The sequence below is a fragment of the Lepidochelys kempii genome, chromosome 21, assembly GCF_965140265.1.
Source record: "Lepidochelys kempii isolate rLepKem1 chromosome 21, rLepKem1.hap2, whole genome shotgun sequence".
Classification (NCBI taxonomy): Eukaryota; Metazoa; Chordata; order Testudines; family Cheloniidae; genus Lepidochelys; species Lepidochelys kempii.
Window position 1 is genome coordinate 17,876,161 of NC_133276.1, and position 22,519 is coordinate 17,898,679.

The 22,519-nt window shown below is 48.4% G+C and overlaps 1 protein-coding gene across 1 annotated transcript in view; it reads right to left on the reverse strand.

Annotated features, from left to right (window-relative positions):
- The window catches only part of TIMM17A (translocase of inner mitochondrial membrane 17A), a 33,073-nt gene extending 12,840 nt beyond the window's left edge, over positions 1 to 20,233 (reverse strand). The window contains exons 1-3 of the mRNA XM_073319552.1: positions 20,124 to 20,233; positions 8,678 to 8,777; positions 1,774 to 1,837 (exon numbers count right to left, since the gene is read on the reverse strand). Of these exons, the coding sequence (XP_073175653.1) occupies positions 1,774 to 1,837; positions 8,678 to 8,777; positions 20,124 to 20,149 (190 nt within the window). The 5' untranslated portion in view covers positions 20,150 to 20,233. The remainder of the gene's footprint in view (positions 1 to 1,773; positions 1,838 to 8,677; positions 8,778 to 20,123) is intronic.
- Positions 20,234 to 22,519: the final 2,286 nt, after the last annotated feature.

A 22,519-nucleotide genomic window follows, 5' to 3' on the forward strand; every position in this document is an offset into this window, starting at 1 on the left:
GAAGGGCGTGGTATAAGCCCTGCCCTTTAAAGGGACTTAGGCGCCTAACTTCAGGCCAGAGGAAGAGATTCACAGCCATGAACCCTCTCCTGGAGTTAGGCACCAAAGCTAGGTCAGTCCTTTCTAGCCAAGAGCAGGAGGAGAAAGAGAAGGTGGCAGCAGCTATCGCCTCATTCCCTATAGTTCTGTGATCAGTGCATGCACGCAAGCTGCAGGAGACCCAGGTTCAAATTCCCAGAGAGGAGCAGGGTCTTGAAGTTCAGTCTCTCACTTCCCAAGCGAGTGCCCTAATCACTGGCTGTGGGGTATCCTGGGATAGGTTTCGCTCTCTGTTAAAACTGGTCAACTTTGTATCAAATAATTAAATATTCATTGGAATAGGGACTTCAACCTCACTCTCACATACCTTAGAGGAGTTCCCTAATCACTGGGCCCTAGAGAGTCACTCTCACTTTCTCTCTGGCCCAATCCACTAGACCGGGGTCTCCACACGTTTTGAATCACGCACCCCCCAGGGCCAGCTCTAGAGAAGCAAAAAAAAAAAAAGAGAGCTGCTGCCGGCGGGCCACCGAGGACGGAGCGGGGAGAGCCGACCACTAGACGTGCTTTAAGGGGGCCTTTGAGCACTCCTACTGGATCGGGCCCCACAGGCAGGGTAAGTGGGCAAACACCTATTTTGGTAATCTCACTGGGGCTTAGGTGTGAACAGGTGAATGTGCACATTACCAGCAGAAATGTAGGCACCTGAAGGGTTAGATGGCAACAGAGTGGGAGTATTGAGGGTCTAAATTTTGACTTAAGTGCCTCAAGTGGCAGTTAGGTGCTTTTGTAGATCTAGTTCAGGGGCGAGCAAACTTTTTGGCCTGAGGGCCACATCGGGTTTCCAAAATTGTATGGAAGGCTGGTTAGGGGAGGCTGTCTCTCCCCAAACAGCCAGGCATGGCCGGCCCCTACCTTCTATCCGACCCCCCCACTTCTCGCCCCCTGATGGCTTCCCCAAGACTCCTGCCCCATTCACCCCCCCTCCCCCAGTCCCCTAACAGCTTCCCCGGGACTCCTACCCCATCCACCACCCCCTTTTCCCTGTCCCCTGACCACCCCTGAACCTCCCACCCCTGACTGCCCCAGCATCCAACCCCCCCTTTCATTCCTGACTTGGCCCCTGGGACTCCTGCCCCATCCAACCACCCCTTCTCACTGTCCCGACCACCCTGGATCCCCCACCCCTGACTGCCCCCTGCCGCCCCATCCAACCCCCCTCTCCTTCCTGACTGCCCCCCCAGAACCCCTGCCCCATCCAACCTTCCTGTTCCCTGCCCTCTGACTGCCCCGACCCCTATCCACACCCTCGCCCCCTGCCCCCCACCCCCAGCTCCCCTGCCCTCTATCCAACCCCCCCGCCCCCTTACCGCGCTGCCTGGAGCACCGGTGGCCCTACAGCCGCACAGCCCAGAGCGCCGGGTCAGGCCACAGCTCTGCAGCTGCGCTGCTCGGCCACCCAGAGCATTGTGCCAGCAGCGCAGCGTGGCCGAGGCTGCAAGGGTCCGGGGACAGCAGGGGAGGGTCGGGGGCGAGCCTCCTGGGCCAGGAGCTCAGGGACCAGACAGGAGGGTCCCGCGGGCCATAGTTTGCTCACCTCTGATCTAAGTCCTTAGAGGTGAAAAGTTCTGAATCCCATCCAAATCCCCTGAGCTGTTCAGTTCCCTTGAAGTTCTATTTTAAAACTGGACAAAGGCTTAAGAATACACGCTTAAGTGTACAGACTGCAATTACCTCCCAAGAGTGGTGCTCTGGTTTTAACAGCTGTCAAACTTCCCCGCAGCCGGTGGTTTACACCCTAAAATAAACCGAAGACAACAATCAGAATGAAACAAAACTAAACATATTTAAGTTTTACAGCTAATTAAATTGCACCCTTTCAGACCCAGTTATAGTTATTACTAAACATCTGGAAGTTCTTTCATTATAAATCTGTTTTCCTCAGGAATTTATAAAAACAGCCATTTCATACTGATTATACATAAACTGACAAAGTGGAATTGTTTTTAATCCATATAGTTATCAATGCTTTCTGACATTTTTATTTTCAGTTAATATTTAGTATGTAATTATAACACCTGTAAACTACACAAATCAGTTATTTATAATTTTCTGTGATGATGTAAAGTCTAATTGCTGGACCACTTATATTTTCTCTTTCTTTTTTTTTTTTTTTAAACCAAGACACTAAGGCCTTGGCTACACTTGTGAGTTAGAGCACATTAAAGTGGCCCCAGGTGCCCTAGCTCACTCCCCGTCCACACTGGCAAGGCGCATAGAGCGCTCTGACTCCACGGCTAGAGCACTTCTGGTACTCCACCTCCCCGAGAAAATTAATGTTTGTTGTGTAGTGGCTGAAACGCCTGGCCATCAGTGTGAACGAGGTGTTGCATTACTGCTCTCTGATCAGCCTCCGGAAACGTCCCATAATCCCCTTAAGTCAGGTGGTCACTCTTCTCATTGTTTTGAGCTTGCCTAGGAATGCGGATATGCCCTTTGAAAGCTCTGTTTCTGACAGCCAGCACCAAGACAAAGCAAGCCGTTCCTGTGGAATGCTGTGTGAGAGAGAGAGAGAGAGAGAGGGGCGGGGAGGAGGGGGGCCTGCTGCTATCTGAACTTACAAGAAAGCAGGCTGACATGCTTTCAGCCCCCCAAAAACCCACTCTCTCTCCCCCCACATACACACAACACACTCCCCCCACCCCGATTTAAAAAGCATGTTGCAGTCAACTGCATGCTGGGATAGCTGCCCATAATGCACCGCTACCAAGTGCGGCAAATGTGGCCACACCGGTGCGCTTGAAGCTGTCAGTGTGGACAGACTGCAGCGCTTTCCCTACTGTGCTCTACGAAGGCTGGTTTAACTCAAAGCGCTCTACATCTGCAAGTGTAGCCATACCCTAAGTAATGTTTTTACCACATAAAAAACAAACATTACACGATAGTATTTTACATTTATATACAGTAGAACCTCAGAGGTACAAAACACCAGAGTTACGAACTGATCATTTAACTACACTCCTCATTTGGAATTGGAAGTACACAATCAGACAGCAGCAGAGACAAGACCAAAAAAAAAAAAAAAAAAAGGAAATAGTGTTAAATGTACTCTACAAAAAATAAAAATAAAGGGAAAGCAGTATTTTTCTTCTGCAGAGTAAAGTTTCAAAGCTGTATTAAGTCAATGTTCAGTAATAAACTTTTGAAAGAACCATAATGTCTTGATCAGTGTTACAACCATTTCAGAGTTATGAACAACCTCCATTCCCAAGGTGTTCATAACTCTGAGGTTCTACTGTCATTCCTTTTCTCCTGAATCATCCCAAATTGCTTCACAAAGTATATACGCAGAAAACCAATTAAATTCAGAGTGGAAGCATGTCAACAGATAATTGCCGCACAACATAATGCACACAAGTGAACAGAGAGGAAATTTCATCCACATATGCTAGGGAAACCAACTTTTAGGGGAGATTGCCATGGAAACGTTAAAGGAAAACTTATTACACTTCTGTCTGAAAATATATTATCTATTAGTGTTACAAGTAACTCCCAAGATTGCTATACTAGAAAGAGATCATTGAAAATATTTCATTTTTCAGTTTTACTTTTGTACATTTTTACAGCAATTTTTCTATAGTTAGTTTTACTATTTCTCCTACAGAATTTTTGTTTCTCTTGTATAATCAGTTTTCCTCATTTCTGTGTCTTTCACACAGCAACAATGAAGAGAAAAATATTTTTTAAAACATGAAAATATGGTTTTATCCCCTAATTTAACAGAACTGAAAAAGTGCAGCAAATGAAAGTACGTTAAACTCTTAAAAAAAATCTAGAGGGATCTTTTAGATGATGGTGTCACTTTCGCATCCGCGCAGAACAGAGAGGAATTCAACTTTTAAGATCAATAACCTTTCCAGAATGGAGAGAGGTAAATAACGGTGTCCTCGAGGGATCTGTACTGGCACCAGTGCTGTCCAACATCTTTATAAATGATCTGGAAGATGGGGGAAACAGTGAGGTGGCAAAATTTGCAGATGATACAAAATTACTCAGGATAGTTAAGTCCAAGGCAGACTGCAAAGAGCTACCAAGAGATCTCACAAAACTGAGTGACTGGGCAACAAAATGGCAGATGAAATTCAGTGTTGATAAATGCAAAGTAATGCACACTGGAAAACATACAAAATCCCAACTATACATACAAAATGACGGGGTCTAAATTAGCTGTTACCACTCAAGAAAGATCTTGGAGTCATTCTGAATATAACAGTGACATCCTTGCAGATCTTAAAACACGAAAAAGAAGCTTACAAGAAGTGGAAGATTGGACAAATGACCAGGGAGGAGTATAAAAATATTGCTCAGGCATGCAGGAGTGAAATCAGGCAGGCCAAATCACACTTGGAGTTGCAACTAGCAAGGGATGTTCAGAGTAACAAGAAGGGTTTCTTCAGGTATGTTAGCAACAAGAAGGTGATCAAGGAAAGTGTGGGCCCCTTACTGAATGGGGGAGGCAACCTAGTGACAGAGGATGTGGAAAAAGCTGAAGTACTCAATGCTTTTTTGCCTCTGTCTTCACAAACAAGGTCAGCTCACAGACTGCTGCACTAGGCAGCACAGCATGGGGAGGAGGTGACCAGCCCCCTGTGGAAAAAGAAGTAGGTCAGGACTATTTAGAAAAGCTGGACGAGCACAAGTCCATGGGGCCGGATGTCCTGCACCCGAGGGTGCTAAAGGAGTTGGCTGATGTGATTGCAGAGCCATTGGCCATTATCTTTGAAAACTCGTGGTGATCAGGGGAGATCCCGGATGACTGGAAAAAGGCTAATGTAGTGCCAATCTTTAAAAAAGGGGAGGAGGATCCAGGGAACTACAGGCTAGTCAGCCTCACCTCAGTCCCTGGAGAAATCATGGAGCAGGTCCTCAAGGAATCAATTCTCAAGCACTTAGAGGAGAGGAAAGTGATCAGGAACAGTCAGCAAGGATTCACCAAGGGCAAATCGTGCCTGACTAACCTAATTGCCTTCTATGACGAGATAACTGCCTCTGTGGATGAGGAGAAAGCAGTGGACATGTTATTCCTTGACTTTAGCAAAGCTTTTGATATGGTCTCCCACAGTATTCTTGCCAGCAAGTTAGAGAAGCATGGGCTGGATGAATGGACTATCAGGTGGATAGAAAGCTGGCTAGATCATTGGGCTCATCGGGTAGTGATCAACGGCTCCATGTCTAGTTGGCAGGCAGTATCAAGCGGAGTGCCCCAGGGGTCGGTCCTGGGGCCGATTTTGTTCAATATCTTCATTAACGATCTGGAGGATGGTGTGGATTGCACCCTCACAATTTTGCAGATGACACTAAACTGGGAGGAGTGGTAGATACGCTGGAGGATAGGGATAGGATACAGAGGGACCTAGACAAATTAGAGGATTGGACCAAAAAAAAAAAATCTGATGAGCTTCAACAAGGACCAGTTCAGAGTCCTGCACTTAGGACGGAATAATCCCATGCACTGCTACAAACCAGGGACCAAGCGACTAGGCAGCAGTTCTGCAGAAAAGGACCTAGGGGTTACAGTGGACGAGAAGCTGGATATGAGTCAACAGTGTGCCCTTGTTGCCACAAAGGCTAACGGCATTTTGGGCTGTATAAGTAGGGGCACTGCCATCAGATCGAGGGACATAATCGTTCCCCTCTATTCAGCATTGGTGAGACCTCATCTGGAGTACTGTGTCCAGTTTTGGGCCCCACACTACAAGAAGGATGTGGAAAAACTGGAAAGAGTCCAGCGGAGGGCAACAAAAATGATTAGGGGGCTGGAACACATGATTTATGAGGAGAGGCTGAAGGAACTGGGATTATTTATTCTGCAAAAGAGATGAGTGAGGGGGGATTTGATAGCTGCTTTTGACTACCTGAAAGGGGGTTCCAAAGAGGATGGATCTAGACTGTTCTCAGTGGTATCAAATGAAAGAACAAGGAGTAATGGTCTCAAGTTGCAGTGGGGGAGGATTAGGTTGGATATTTGGAAAAACTTTTTCACTAGGAGGGTGGTGAAGCACTGCAATGGGTTACCTAGGGAGGTGGTAGAATCTCCTTCCTTAGAGGTTTTTAAGGCCTGGCTTGATAAAGCCCTGGCTGGGATGATTTAGTTGGGGAATGGTCCTGCTTTGAGCAGGAAATTGGATTAGATGACCTCCTGAGGTCCCTTCCAATCCTGATATTCTATGATTCTGTGAATAGTTCTCTGAAAACATTCCCTCAATGTGCAGGGCAGTCAAAAAAGCAAAAGAATGTTGGGAACCACTAGGAAAGACGTAGATAATAAGAAAGTAAAAATCATAGTGTCTCCTTATAAATCAATGGTATGCCCACATCTTGAACACTGCATTCAGTTCTTGTCACCCCATCTCAAAAGAAAAGGAGTACTTGTGGCACCTTAGAGACTATCCGATGAAGTGAGCTGTAGCTCACGAAAGCTTATGCTCAAATAAATTGGTTAGTCTTTTTCCTTTTCTTTTTTGCGAATACAGACTAACACGGCTGTTACTCTGAAACCCATCTCAAAAGAGATATATTAAAAATGGAAAAGGTACAGAGAAGAGCAACAAAAATGATTAGGGACATGGAACAGCTTCCATATGAGAAGAGATTAAAAAGACAGATTTTTCAGCTTGGAAAAAGAGATAACTAAAAGGGGAGATATGATAGAGGTCTATAAAATCATGACCAGTGTGGAGAAAGCGAATAAGGAAATGTTATTTACTCCTCCTCATAACACAAGAACTAGGAGTCACCAAATGAAATTAACAGGCAACAGGTTTAAAACCAACAAAAGGAAATACTTCTTCACACACAACACACAGACAACCTGTGGGACTCATTGCCAGGGGATGTTGTGAAGGCCAAAACTATGTCAGGATCCCCAAAAAAACCAAAAAACCTAGAGAAGTTCCTGGATGATAGGTCCATCAATGACTATTACCCAGGATGGTCAGGGATGCAACACCATGCTCTGGGTGCCCTTAGCTTCTGTTTGCCAGAAGTTGGAGTGGACGACAGGGGATGGATCACTCGATGATTGCCTGTTCTATTTATTCCCTCTGAAGCAAATGCTGTTGGCCACTGTTGGAAGATGGGATACTGGGCTAGATGGACCATTGGTCTGACCCACTAGGGCTGTTCTTATGTTTTTATGTTAACCTTAACAGAACTCTATGGGTTAGATTCACAAAGGGAATTAGGCACCTAAGTCCAAGATTTAGGGGGAACCTGTACTCATAAAACCCCAACTCAGCTGCTGCCACACCTTGTAGATGCCCAAACTCACCTGGAGTCAAAGTTTTTGCAGGTGTCTAAGTTTCTGTGTCTGGGCATGCAAACTACTGCTTCACTCTAGGCATCTAGATGCCTACGGTCCAGTGCAATTCACAAACCAGGGGAAGGTAAGTGCTCCTCTGCCTAACTTGCTTGTGTGTCCTGATCTGGTAGGCGTGCCCAGTGTATGCCAAACTCCACACAAAATAGTTGGGAGGATTGAGGAGAGCGGGCGCGAAAGGGAAGGAGGAGCTACCTTGTAACTTTTGGTCCAGTACTCACCCTGGATGTGGGAGATCCTTGATTCAAGTCCCCCCATCACTCGATGAGGAGAAGGGGTTTAAACAGGCATCAGCCACCTCTTCAGTGAGTGTCCTAACCCAGTGCTCCCAAACATTTTGGGTCTTTTTTTGCAACCCACCATTACATATACACATCCTCCACCCTGGCACTGCAAGCCTAATCCTGACCAAGTGTGGAGAGGAGGCTTTGGGCCAGGAGAGCAAGCCTGCCCTATGTTCACCCCACAGCGACACTTCCTGTTCCACTGGGCTCAGTCCAGCTCCCTGCTCTCGGCCTTGCGACCTGGTGCTGGGGGACAGAGTATCACTTAGTTTGGCTGATGAAGGAGGGGCAGCTGGGCCAAATCTGAGTAGCATTGCAACCCCAGGCACCAGATCACAATGCCTGGGACGGGACAGTAGCCACTGCTACAAGGTGAGTGAGGGGTGGGCTTGTTCTTCACACACATACACACACGTCAGGAGAAGTATATGTCTGCCAAGGCCCAGTGACAAGTTAATCTGGCCCTGGACATGGCAATCCATCTAGAACCTTCCCAGGACCCACTGTTTGGGAAACACTGGCCTAGCGGACTGGCTTTCGTGAATCCCATTCTTAGGTGCTTATCTCCCTCCACTCACTGTATAGAAATCATAAGCACCTAACCCAGGCTTTGTGAATCCCAGTGATTTTCTAGGCACCCTTATAGGAAGATGTCTCTTAAAGAGATTTCCCTGGGGCTGCCACCAGCTGTATAAGTCACAGGGAACATGCAGAAGGCAGTGAGCTGGTGTAGAGGCACAAGGCTTCTACACAGATGGACCTGGAATCCATGTGGATCGTCGGCAACTGAGAGGTTTATTCTCCTGGCCTGCAACCTGTTCTGCCCTGCCTCTCAATACGATGACTGGGGACAAGCCTCCATGAAGAGAACTTCATGGAGATTTCCTCCTCTTAGGTCACTCCCACACGTTTATTGTTGGAAGGAAAGGGAAGCAAAGCTACTGTTAGTTTATCTACAAGAAATTATTTTACTCACCACTGGGGAATTTCTGAACCCTTTGATAGCCTGGAAGATGCCACCACCTATGGCTCCCATTGTGAAGGCACCACCACAGTCATCTACTATCCGCCAGGGGCTAAAGAGGGAAAAAAAAAAACAAATTAGCATGCTGAAATCCATGCTAAAGAACATGAAAACTACCATAAAGTTAAAGTGTAATTGAGAAAGTATGTACCCATGCTCTCCCAAAATACTTACAAAGCTCTAAGAGTTTCTGGCAATTCACGTACAAAGTTAATGCCATGTCATTTGAAAACGAGAGTGAAACAAAACTGCCAACTGCAATATCTATCACATCTGGTTTACTGACCTCCCAGCAAGACCAACACCACATTTACATACAGAAGAACCCCATTTACCCAATCTAACTGGGACCAGGGCCAGACTGGATAATAAAAAATTCAGATAATCAGGAGAATGGGCAAAGAGCCTTCTATCTGTTATTTAAAGATGCGGAGTTACTTTTAAACTAGCGGACCCCTCTTCAAAAAGCATTAAAAAACTTACCCCCCCTTCTTATCTACTTAACTAAAAATACAACCCCCTAGTTGTTGTACAGCAAGAGAGTCGGGCCACCCACCCTGCCTGCGGCTGACAGTCTGAGCCCCGTCACCTGGTTCGGTTAATACAAAGAGCCAGAAAACACAGTCACGGATAAATGGGGTTCTTCTGTACTTAGTGGCACAGAAATCATACCAAAACAAACCAATGATTTATCTATAGCTTGACAACCTGCCTCCCTATGGTGGTGAAAATCTTCTAATTCAAAGGAAGATTTAACCTCTTTCTCCAGTCATGCAACTAGCCAAATTTCCCTTCCCCTTCACTCCCTTATAATGGAACTCTCCGACCCGCCCCTTGTGAAACTGATTTAAAATCTTCTTTTATGCACCATGCTTCCTTGAAGCACTCTACAACAGACCTTTAGAAATTGCTACACTGGATCAAGCTCAAGGTCTGTCTAGTCCAGTGTCCTGTCTCTAGCAGTAGCGACCACCAGAAGCTTCAGAGGAAGGTGCAAGAACCTGCATCAGGACAACGTGAGAATCTGTCCCCATGTTACGTCTCACCCTGATCGCTAACAGTTAGAGAATGGCTTAAGACCTAAAAGATGAGACTTACTAACCCTTCAAAGCTATTAATTATAACAATTCTATATAGTCTCCTAACCCATGTACATGTCCAATCCCTCTTTGAATACTTCTGATTTTCTTACATTCAGTGACTTCCAATGGCAGTGAGATCCAGTTTAAATTTGCCACCTTTCAGTTCCATTGAAAGTCACTTTGTTCTTCTGTTATGAGCCAGAGAAAACAGAAGCTCCCAAATCTACTTTCTGTAGACCATTATTTTACATATTTCTATCAGGTCCCTTCTGAAATTAAACAATCTTTTCAATCTCACTTAAGAGCTTTTCAAAGTGCCTAGTCATTCTCGCTGTCCTTCTCTGAACCTCCTCTACCCCGCCGCGATATCCTTTAAGAGACAGAGTGACTGATACCACACAGTATATTCTAAATGAAGGCAAGCCATTGATTTCTATAGTGGCATTATATTCTCCGTGTAATTCTCCATTCCATTTTCATTTTAACATTGTTTGCGCTTTTTTTCACTGCAACTGCATATTCAGAAGGCAAGAGCACTGAGTTGTTCATAGTGGTGCCCCAGTCTCTTTCCTGAATTGGTAAGTTAATTTAGAACCCTGTTGCTTTATGACCAGTTCAAGTTTTCTCTTCAATCTGCCATCCCGTTGCCCATTCAGCAAGCTTGATTAGATCATAGACTCAGAGGGTTAGAAGGGACTGCAAAGGTAATCTAATCTAATCTCCTGCCAAGATGCAGGATTTGCTGTTTAAGCCATCCAAGACAGCTGGCTCTCTAGCCTCCTTTTGAAAACCTCCAGTGAAGAAGCTTCCACAAGCTTCCTAGGCATCTGTTCCGTTGTCCTACTGTTCTTACAGTTAGGAAGCTTTTCCTGAGATTTAATCTAATCTGCTGTACTGTGGTTTGACCCCATTGCCTCTTGTCCTGCCCTCTGTGGCAAGAGAGAACAACTTTTCTCCATCTTTTTTATGGCAGCCCTTCAAGTATTTGAAGACCACTATCATAGCCCCCTTTTATCTCTTTTCCAGTTGAAACATACCCAGTTCCTTCAGGCTTTGCACATATGACTTGCATTTCATCCCTTTGATAATCTTTGTCGCTCACTTCTGGATCCTTTCATAAGGATATAAGAACGGCTAAACTGGGTCAGACCAAAGGTCCATAAAGCCAAGCATCCCATCCCCCAACAGTGGCTACCGCCAGGCGCCCCAGAGGGAATGAACAGAACAGGCAACCATCAAGTGATCCATCCCCTGCTGCCCATTCTCAGCTTCTGGCAAACAGAGGCTAGGCACACCATCCCTGCCCATCCTGGCTAATAGCCATTCAATCCTCCATGAATATACCTAATTCTTTTTTGAACCCTGTTATAGTTTTGGCCTTCACAACATCCTCTGGCAAGGAGTTCCACATGTTTACTCTGTGTTGTGTAAAGAAATACTTCCTTTTGTTTTAAATCTGCTGCCTATTAATTTCATCAGGTCACCCCTGGTTCTTATGTTACGCGAAGGGGTAAATAACACTTCCTTATTTACTTTCTCCGCCCTAGTCATGATTCTATAGCTCTCTATCATATCCCTCCTTAGCCATCTCTTTTCCAAGCTGTACAGTCCCAGTATTTTTAATCTCTCCTCGTACAGAAGCCGTTCCAGAACCCTAATAATTTTTGTTGCCCTTCTCTGAATCTTTTTCAATTCCAATATATCTTTTTTTTAAATGGGGTGACCACATCTTCACGACGTATTCAAAATGTAGCCATACCATGGATTTATATAGAGGCAACATATTTTCAGTCTGAAAATTGCAGACTGAGTGGATGTTTCAGAGAACTCTCTACAATGACGCCAAGATCTCTTTCTCAAATTATAACAGCTAATTTAAACCCCATCATTTTGCATGTATAGTTGGGATTATGTTTTCCAATGTGCATTTTTTTGCATTTATCCACATTAAATTTCATCTGCCATTTTGTTGCCCAGCCACCCAGTTTTGTAAGATCCCTTTGCAGCTCTTCGCAGTCTGCTTTGGACTTAACTATCTTGAGTAATATTGTATCATCTGCAAATTTTGTCACCTCACTGTTTACCCCTTTTTCCAAGTCATTTATGAATATGTTGAATAGTACTGGTCCCAGTATAGCTCACTGGGTGACATGACTATTTACCTCTCTCCACTCTTAAAACTGACCATTTATTCCTACCCTTTGTTTCCTATCTTTTAACCAGTTACCCATCCATGCGAGGACCCTCTTATCCCACGACCACTTACTTTGCTTAAGAGCCTTTGGTGAGGGACCTTGTCAAAGGCTTTCTGAAAATCTAAGTACACTATATCTACCCTACCAAATTCATGGTTCATTTTGGTAAATTTCACGGTCATGGGATTTCAAAAATAGTGAATTAGAGGATTGGGCCAAAAGAAATCTGATGAGATTCAACAAGAACAAGTAAAAAGTCCTGCACTTAGGAAGGAAGAATCCCATGTACTGCTACAAACTAGGGACTGAGTGGCTAGGCAGCAGTTCTGCAGAAAAGGACCTAGGGGTTACAGTGGACGAGAAGCTGGATGAGAGTCAACAGTGTGTCCTTGTTGCCAAGAAGGCCAATGGCATTTTGGGTTGTATAAGTGGGAGCACTGCCAGCTGATCAAGGGATGTGATCATTCCCCTATATTTGGCATTGTTGAGGTCTCATCTGGAGTACTGTGTCCAGTTTTGGGCCCCACACTACAAGAAGGATGTGGATAAATTGGAGAGAGTCCAGCGGAGGGCAACAAAAATGATTAGGGGACTGGAATAAATGACTTATGAGGAGAGGCTGAAGGAACTGGGATTATTTAGTCTGCAGAAGAAAAGAATGAGGGGGGATTTGATAGCTGCTTTCAACTACCTGAAAGGGGGTTCCAAAGAGGATGGATCTAGGCTGTTCTTAGTGATACCAGATGACAGAACAAGGAGTAATGGTCTCAAGTTGCAGTGGGGAGGTTTAGGTTGGATACTGGGAAAAACTTTTTCACTAGGAGGGTGGTGAAGGACTGGAACGGGTTACCTAGGGAGGTGGTGGAATCTCCTTCCTTAGCGGTTTTTAAGGTCAGGCTTGACAAAGCCCTGGCCGGGATGATTTAGTTGGGGGTTGGTCCTGCTTTGAGCAAGGGGCTGGACTAGATGACCTTCTGAGGTCCTTTCCAAGCCTGATACTCTGTGATTTCAGCTCTTTAAATCTGAAATTTCATGGTGCTGTATTTGTAGGGATCCTGACCCAAAAAGGAGTTGTGGGGTGGTTGCTAGGTTTTTGTAGGTACTGCTACCCTTACTTCTGCACTGTTGCTGGTGGTGGCGCTACCTTGAGAGCTGGGCAGTTGGAGAGTGGCAGCTGCGGGCCGGGAGCCCAACTTTGAAGGCAGGGCTGCTGCTAGAAGTAGCACAGAAGTAGGGATGGCATGGTATAGTATTGCCACCCTTACATCTGCACTACTGGTGTGGGGCACCCCTTCCGAGCTGGACTCCCGGCCAACAGCCACCGCTTTCTGATCACCCAGCTCTGAAGGCAGGGCAGAAGTAAGGGTGGAAATACTGTGACCCACCTGCAACTCCCTTTTGGGTCAGGACTCTCAATTTGAGAAATTCTGGTTTCCTGTGAAATCTGTATAGTATAGGATAAATGCACACAAAAGACCAGATTTTACAGTCCATGACGTGTTTTTCATGGCCACGAATTTGGTAGGGCCCTAACTATATCCACTGGATCCCCCTAGTCCACATACTTGCTGACCCCCTCAAAGAATTCTAGCAGATTGGTGAGGCATGATTTCCCTTTATAGAAACCCTGTTGACTCTTCCCCAACAAATTATGTTAATCTAGGTGTCTGACAATTCTGTTCTTTACTATAGTTTCAACCAGTTTGCTCAGTAATGAAGCTTAGTGGCCTGTAATTGCCAGGATCACCTCCAGAACCCTTCTTAAAACTCGGCATCATATTAGCTATCCTCCTGTCATTTGGTACAGAAGCTGATTTAAATGATAGGTTACAAACCACAGTTAGTAGTTCTGCAATCTCACAGTTGAGTTCCTTCAAAATTCTTGGGTGAATACCATCTGGTCCTGATGACTTAAAACTGTTAATTTGTTCCAATACCTCCTCTAATACACCTCAATTGGGGACAGTTCCTCAGATTTGTTACCTAAAAAGAATGGCTCAGATTTAGGAATCTCCCTTACATCCTCAGCCACGAAGACCGATGCAAAGAACTCATTTAGTTTCGTTTCAATGGCCTTATCGTCCTTGAGTGCTCCTTTAGCATCCTGATCGTCCAGTGAACCCACTAGTTGTTTAGCAGGGTTCCTGCTTCTGATGTACCGTATATACTTGCTCATAAGCTGAATATTTTTGGTAAAAAAGTGACCCATCAAAGAGCGGGGGTCAGCTTATAAACTGGTCTACACCAAAATTTGATGATTTAAATTCTATGGAATCATTGAACTGAATATCTAATACTGTGTCATTTTTTTACCTGGCGCATCTGCAGGCACGGAGCCCCTCAGCTCCCAGTGGCCGCGGTTCGCAATTCCCAGCCAATGGGAGCTGCAGGAAGTGCCACTTCCCACAGCTCCCATTGGCTAGGAACGGCGAACTGCGGCCACTGGGAGCTGAGGGGCTCCATGCCTGCAGACGCACCAGGTAAACAAAATGACTAGGCCCACTAGTGGCTTTCCCTAACAGGCCAGGAGCCAAAGTTTGCCAACCCCTGAAATATAGGGTCGGGTTATGAAAGTGTCAAAGTTTTTGCTATTTTTACCTAACCATCTTGGGGGGGTCGGCTTATAAACGAACGGGCTAATGAACGAGTATATACAATTCTTTAAAAAAAATTGCTATTACTTTTTGAGTCTTTGGCTAGCCGTTCTTAATTCTTTTTTGGCCTTCCTAACTATATTTTTACACTTCACTTGGCAGACTATGCTCCTTTCTATTTTCCTCACTAGGATTTAGCTTCCACTTTTTAAAGGCCTTTTTGCCTCTCACTGCTTCTTTTACCGTGGCTAAACAACAAAGTGGCACTTTTTTGGTTCTCTTACTCTGTTTTTTAATTTAGGATATGCATTTAAGTTGAGCCTCTATTATGGTGTCTTTAAAAAGTTTCCATGCAGCTTGGAAAGATTTCACTTTTGGCACCGTACCTTTTAATTTCTGAAAAAGCAACAAGGAGTACTTGTGGCACCTTAGAGACTAACAAATTTATTTGGGCATAAGCTTTTGTGAACTAAAACCCACTTCATCAGATGCACGGAGTGGAAAATACAGTAGGAAGTTATATATACAGAGTACATGAAGAGATGGGGGTTGCCTTACCAATTCTAAAGAGACAATTCAGTTAAAGTGGGCTATTATCAGCAGGAGGAAAAAATCACTTTTGTAGTGGTAATCCGGGTGGACCATTTCAAACAGTTGACAGGTGAATAACAGTAGGGGGGAAATTAGCATGGGGAAATAGTTTTTAGTTTGTGTAATGACCCATCCATTCCCAGTCTTTATTCAGGCCTAATTTGATGGTGTCCAGTTTGCAAATTAATTCCAGTTCTGCAGTTTCTCGTTAGAGTCTGTTTTTGAAGAAAACGAGAAACTGGACCAGCTCCACTTAGGACTAAATCAAGAATTGCCTCTCCTCTTGTAAAAAGAAAAGGAGTACTTGTGGCACCTTAGAGACTAACGAATTTATTTGAGCATAAGCTTTCGTAAGCTACATTCAGTGGAAATGAATGCATCCGATGAAGTGAGCTATAACTCATGAAAGCTTATGCTCAAATAAATTTGTTAGTCTCTAAGGTGCCACAAGTCCTCCTTTTCTTTTTGCGAATACAAACTAACACAGCTGCTACTCTGAAACCTCTCCTCTTGTGGGTTCCAAGACTAGCTGCTCCAAGAAGCAGTCATTTAAGGTGTCAAGAAACTTTATCTCTGCATCCCGTCCTGAGATAACATGTACCCAGTCAATATGGGGATAGTTGAAATCCCCCATTATTATTAATAGAGTTTTTTTTATTATGATAGCCTCTCTAATCTCCCTGAGTATTTTGCAGTCCTATCACCATCCTGATCAGGCGGTCAGTAGTATATCCCTACTGCTATATTCTTATTATTTGATTATGGAATTGGTATCCATAGAGATTCTATGGCACAGTTTCGTTCATTTAAGATTTTTAAATCATTTGATTCCATGCTTTCTTTCACATATAGTGCTACTCCATCAGCACAACCTGTTCTGCCCTTCCGATATATTTTGTACCCAGGTATTACTGTGTCCCATTGATTATCCTAATTCCACCAAGTTTCTGCAATGCCTATTATATCTATACCCTCACTTAATATGAAGCACTCTAGTTCACGCATCTTATTACTTAGACTTCTAGCATTTGTATATAAGCACTTTAAAAAATTGTCATACAATCATAGAATATCAGGATTGGAAGGGACCTCAGGAGGTCATCTAGTCCAACCCCCTGCTCAAAGCAGGACCAATCCCCAACTAAATCATCCCAGACAGGGCTTTCTCAAGCCTGACCTTAAAAATATCTAAGGAAGGAGATTCCACCACCACCCTAGGTAACCCATTCCAGTGTTTTACCACCCTCCTAATAAAAAAGTTTTTCCTAATATCCAACCTAAACCTCCCCCACTGCAACTTGAGACTATTACTCCTCAGTGGTAGCTGATGACAGAACAAGAACAGGCTAGATCCATCCTCTTTGGAACCCCCTTTCAGGTAGTTGAAAGCAGCTATCAAATCCCCCCTCATACTTCTTTTCCGCAGACTAAACAATCCCAGTTTCCTCAGTCTCTCCTCATAAGCCATGTGTTCCAGCCCCCTAATCATTTTTGTTGCCCTCCGCTGGACTCTTTCCAACTTTTCCACATCTTTCTTGTAGTGTGGGGCCCAAAACTGGACACAGTACTCCAGATGAGGCCTCACCAATGTTGAATAGAGGGGAACGATCACGTCCCTCAATCTGCTGGCAATGCCCTACGTATACATCCCAAAATGCCATTGGCCTTCTTGGCAACAAGGGCACACTGTTGACTCATATCCAGCTTCTCGTCCACTGTAACCCCTAGGTCCTTTTCTGCAGAGCTGCTGCCGAGCCATTCGGTCCCTAGTCGGTAGCGGTGCATGGGATTCTTCCGTCCTAAGTGCAGGACTCTGCACTTGTCCTTGTTGAACCTCATCAGATTTCTTTTGGCTCAATCCTCCAATTTGTCTAGGGCCCTCTGTATCCTATCCCTACCCTCCAGGGTATCTACCTCTCCTCCCAGTTTAGTGTCATCCGCAAACTTGCTGAGGGTGCAATCCACACCATCCTCCAGATCATTTATGAAGATATTGAACAAAACCGGCCCCAGGACCGACCCTTGGGGCACTCCACTTGATACCGGCTGCCAACTGGACATGGAACCATTGATCACTACCCGTTGAGCCCGACAATCTAGCCAACTTTCTATCCACCTTATAGTCCATTCATCCAGCCCATACTTCTTTAACTTGCTGGCAAGAATACTGTGGGAGACCGTGTCAAAAGCTTTGCTGAAGTCAAGGAACAACATGTCCACTGCTTTCCCCTCATCCACAGACCCACTTATCTTGTCATAGAAGGCAATTAGATTAGTCAGGCATGACTTGCCCTTGGTGAATCCATGCTGACTGTTCCTGATCATTTTCCTCTCCTTTAAGTGCTTCAGAATTGATTCCTTGAGGATCTGCTCCATGATTTTTCCAGAGACTGTGGTGAGGCTGACTGGCCTGTAGTTCCCAGTTTTCAGTTGTCTGCCATTACATAATGTAACTGAATGGGACTCTTTCATTTGACTGTTTCTCATCAGATCCTACCTGTGTTTTATCACATTCCATCCTCTCCTCCTTACTAGGAGGCAGAGAAACTCCATTAATAGCTTCTCCCCTAAGGGATGTCTCTGTCCAAATCACATGCTCCTCGCTCCTCTGCACCTGTCGGCTTTCCCCCAGCCCTTAATTTAAAAACTGCTCTACAACCTTTTTAATTTTAAGAGCAAGTAACCTGGTTTCATTTTGGTTTAGGTGGAGCCCATCCTTCTCATATAGGCTCCCCCTTTCCCAAAAGGTGCCCTAGTTCCTAATAAATCTAAACGCATCCTCCCTACACCATCATCTCATCCCTGCATTGAGACCCTGCAGCTCTGCCTGTCTAGCTGCCCTGCGCATGGAACTGGAAGCATTTCAGAGAACATTACCATGGAGGTCCTGGAATTCAATCTCCAGGACTTCTCCCCTATCCTTCCCTATGTCATTGGTACGCACACCGTTGGTACTCCCCAACACTACACACAAGCCTATCTAGATGTCTCAAGAGATCCATAACGTTCACATCAGGCAGGCAAGTCACTATGCGGTTCTCCCAGTCATCAGAAACGCAGCTATGCTTCTAATGACTGAATCCCCCATCACCTGTCGCTTCCTAATAACTGGAGTTCCCTCCCCCAGAGAGGTATGCTCAGTGCAAGAGGATACCATGACATTATCTGGAAGGAGGGCCCCAACTACAGGATCATTTCCCTCTGCTCCAGTTGAACGTTCTCCTTCCCTAAGACTGTCATCCTCCTCAACAGCACAGAGGCTGTCAGACCAGGGGTGGGACTATTCTACAGTGTCCTGGAAAGTCTTATCTATGTACCTCTCTGTCTCCCTGAACTCCTCCAGCGCAGCCACTCTGGTCTCCAAAGGGCCAAGAACTCCTTGCACCAAATGCACACATCCAGTTTTTCTACATCCTTTCTATACATGGGTTGAGAAAAATTGGACACAGTACTCCAGCTGAGGCCTAACCAGCGCCAAGTAGAGCAGAAGCATCACCTGTTAAAGCAATCTAAAATTGCATTTGCTTTTTTTACAATAGCATCCCATTGTTGACTCATGTGAGGTAGTGATCAGTGCTGCTGCCAAGCCAGTTTTTCCCAGTATTCGTGCATTTGGTTTTTCTTCCTTAAGTGTAGCACCTTACATTTGTCTTTGTTGAATTTCATTTGGTTGTCTATAGCAGTGGTTCTCAACCCGGGGTACATGTATCCCTGGAAGTACTCAGAGGTCTTGCAGGGGGTTCTCAACTCATCTACATCACTGTTTCTCAATGTAGGGGTTGCAGCCCCCAGGGGGGTCATGGGACAGGCTGCAAGTGCAGGGCCGGCAGTAGGGGGCAGCAAGCAGGGCAATTGCTCAGGGCCCCATGCTACAGTGGGCCCCACGTCGCGAGACTCAGGCTTCAAACAAGACTTGCAAGTGAAAAAACAAGCTCAAGCATCACCCTGAAATGCAAGTACAATATTTATATTCCAATCTATTTATATGCTATTTATATGCTAATTATATGGTAAAAATGAGAAAGTAAGCAATGTTTCAGTAATAGTGTGCTGTGACACTTCTGTATTTTTATGTCTGATTTTGTAAGCAAGTATTTTTTTAAGTGAGCCGAAACCTGGCAGTATGCAAGACAAATCAGACTCCCTAAAGGAGTACAGTAGCCTGGAAAGGTTGAGAACCACTGATGCATCCGATGAAGTGAACTGTAGCTCAGGAAAGCTTATGCTCAAATAAATGGGTTAGCCTCTAAGGTGCCACAAGTCCTCCTCTTCTTTTTGATCTATAGCCCAGTTCTCCAATTTATCCCTCTGACTTTTAGCTCTATCGTCCCAAGTATTGGCAACACCACCACCACCTTTGTGTCATCTGCAAACCTGATCAGTAGCTCTGGCCCCTACCTCCGACTCATTAATACAAACGTTACCGCCCCCGGACCCAGAACAGAGCCGGGCTGAACCTCACTTGAGGCCTCCCTCCAATCACCCTAGTCCCAGCGCCGCTTTGCCGGCAACTGCTTCCCCGCTGAGGTATCCGCTGAAGGGGGGCTCTCTGGAGCCTCCAGTCCCCCAGCTCACGTCGCAGCGCGCCAGGGCTCGCGCCCAAGCACCCCGCGCTGTCTCTGGACCGGACCCCCCGAAATCATGCTGTGAGACTGGCGAACGCTGAGGCTGCCGCACCGACGCCTGCAGAACAGCCGAGCCGTCGGGGTTCCCGCTAGGCTCCAGCCCACCCTCCGGCCCGCCCGCCCGCCTCACGCGGCACTCCGATGGCCCCGTCCGCTGGGGCGGGACACGCCTTCGCTGCCCGCCGCGGCCCAACCCCCGGCTCCGCCCGGCCCGGCATGGCGCTGCCCAGCGGCCCCGAACCGGCGCGGCCCCGCGCTCAGCGGCCCGGGAGAGGCGCGCGGCAGGCTGGGACCCGCCAGGGGCCGCTCACCAAGGCTCGCGCGCGTACTCCTCCATCTTGGGTCAGCCGGGCCGGCACGCTCCCCGCAAGGCCCGAGCCGGCGCCCGAACGCGTCACGTGACTGACCGCAGAACGTTCCACGTTCGCTCGCGACCCTGAGGCAATGCGGTTGGCTCCAGCCTGGGCGAGCTGGCCAATGGGGTTCCAGGAGGGCGGGCCGGGCGCGCTGTCATTGGGAGTGGGCGGTGTCCTTCCTTTGACTCCAAACCGCCTGATCCCCGCTGAGGCTGCCCGAGCCTGTAGGGGGCAGCCGTGATGATCGGCCCTGGTGGGGTGTTGCCCTGCTGCCCCTCCCCCCGCACACATACACCCTGTGGGCCCAGGCTGGGGGGTTCTCTGTGGTGCCCCTCCCCCCCCCGTCTGAGCCCAGGCTGGGGGGTTCTCTGTGGTGCCCCTCCCCCCCGTCTGAGCCCAGGCTGGGGGGTTCTCTGTGGTGCCCCTCCCCCCCGTCTGAGCCCAGGCTGGGGGGTTCTCTGTGGTGCCCCTCCCCCCCCCGTCTGAACCCAGGCTGCGGGGTTCTCTGTGGTGCCCCTCCCCCCCTCGTCTGAGCCCAGGCTGGGGGGTTCTCTGTGGTGCCCCTCCCCCCCGTCTGAGCCCAGGCTGGGGGGTTCTCTGTGGTGCCCCTCCCCCCCGTCTGAGCCCAGGCTGGGGGGTTCTCTGTGGTGCCCCTCCCCCCCGTCTGAGCCCAGGCTGGGGGGTTCTCTGTGGTGCCCCTCCCCCCCCGTCTGAGCCCAGGCTGGGGGGTTCTCTGTGGTGCCCCTCCCCCCCCGTCTGAGCCCAGGCTGGGGGGTTCTCTGTGGTGCCCCTCCCCCCTCGTCTGAGCCCAGGGTGGGGGGTTCTCTGTGGTACCCCTCCCCCCCCGTCTGAGCCCAGGGTGGGGGGTTCTCTGTGGTGCCCCCCCCCGTCTGAACCCAGGCTGGGGGGTTCTCTGTGGTGCCCCTCCCCCCGTCTGAGCCCAGGCTGGGGGGTTCTCTGTGGTGCCCCTCCCCCCCGTCTGAGCCCAGGCTGGGGGGTTCTCTGTGGTGCCCCTCCCCCCTGTCTGAGCCCAGGCTGGGGGGTTCTCTGTGGTGCCCCTCCCCCCTGTCTGAGCCCAGGCTGCGGGGTTCTCTGTGGTACCCCTCCCCCCCTGTGTGAGCCCAGGGTGGGGGGTTCTCTGTGGTGCCCCTCCCCCCCGTCTGAGCCCAGGCTGGGGGGTTCTCTGTGGTGCCCCTCCCCCCAGTCTGAGCCCAGGCTGGGGGGTTCTCTGTGGTGCCCCTCCCCCCCGTCTGAGCCCAGGGTGGGGGGTTCTCTGTGGTGCCCCTCCCCCCCTCGTCTGAGCCCAGGGTGGTGGGTTCTCTGTGGTGCCCCTCCCTCCCTCGTCTGAGCCCAGGCTGAGGGGTTCTCTGTGGTGCCCCTCCTTCCCTCGTCTGAGCCCAGGGTGGGGGGTTCTCTGTGGTGCCCCTCCCTCCCTCTTCTGAGCCCAGGGTGGGGGGTTCTCTGTGGTACCCCTCCCTCCCTCATCTGAGCCCAGGGTGGGGGGTTCTCTGTGGTGCCCCTCCCTCCCTCGTCTGAGCCCACGCTGGGGGGTTCTCTGTGGTGCCCCTCCCCCCGTCTGAGCCCAGGCTGAGGGGTTCTCTGTGGTGCCCCTCCCCCCCTCTTCTGAGCCCAGGGTGGGGGGTTCTCTGTGGTACCCCTCCCTCCCTCATCTGAGCCCAGGGTGGGGGGTTCTCTGTGGTGCCCCTCCCTCCCTCGTCTGAGCCCACGCTGGGGGGTTCTCTGTGGTGCCCCTCCCCCCGTCTGAGCCCAGGCTGAGGGGTTCTCTGTGGTGCCCCTCCCTCCCTCGTCTGAGCCCAGGCTAGGGGGTTCTCTGTGGTGCCCCTCCCCCCCGTCTGAGCCCAGGCTGGGGGATTCTCTGTGGTGCCCCTCCCCCCCTCGTCTGAGCCCAGGGTGGGGGGTTCTCTGTGGTGCCCCTCCCTCCCTCGTCTGAGCCCAGGCTGGGGGGTTCTCTGTGGTGCCCCTCCCCCCCGTCTGAGCCCAGGCTGAGGGGTTCTCTGTGGTGCCCCTCCCCCCCTCGTCTGAGCCCAGGCTGAGGGGTTCTCTGTGGTGCCCCTCCCCCCCGTCTGAGCCCAGGGTGGGGGGTTCTCTGTGGTGCCCCTCCCCCCCGTCTGAGCCCAGGGTGGTGGGTTCTCTGTGGTACCCCTCCCCCCTCGTCTGAGCCCAGGGTGGTGGGTTCTCTGTGGTACCCCTCCCCCCCTCGTCTGAGCCCAGGGTGGTGGGTTCTCTGTGGTGCCCCTCCCTCCCTCGTCTGAGCCCAGGGTGGTGGGTTCTCTGTGGTGCCCCTCCCTCCCTCGTCTGAGCCCAGGCTGCGGGGTTCTCTGTGGTGCCCC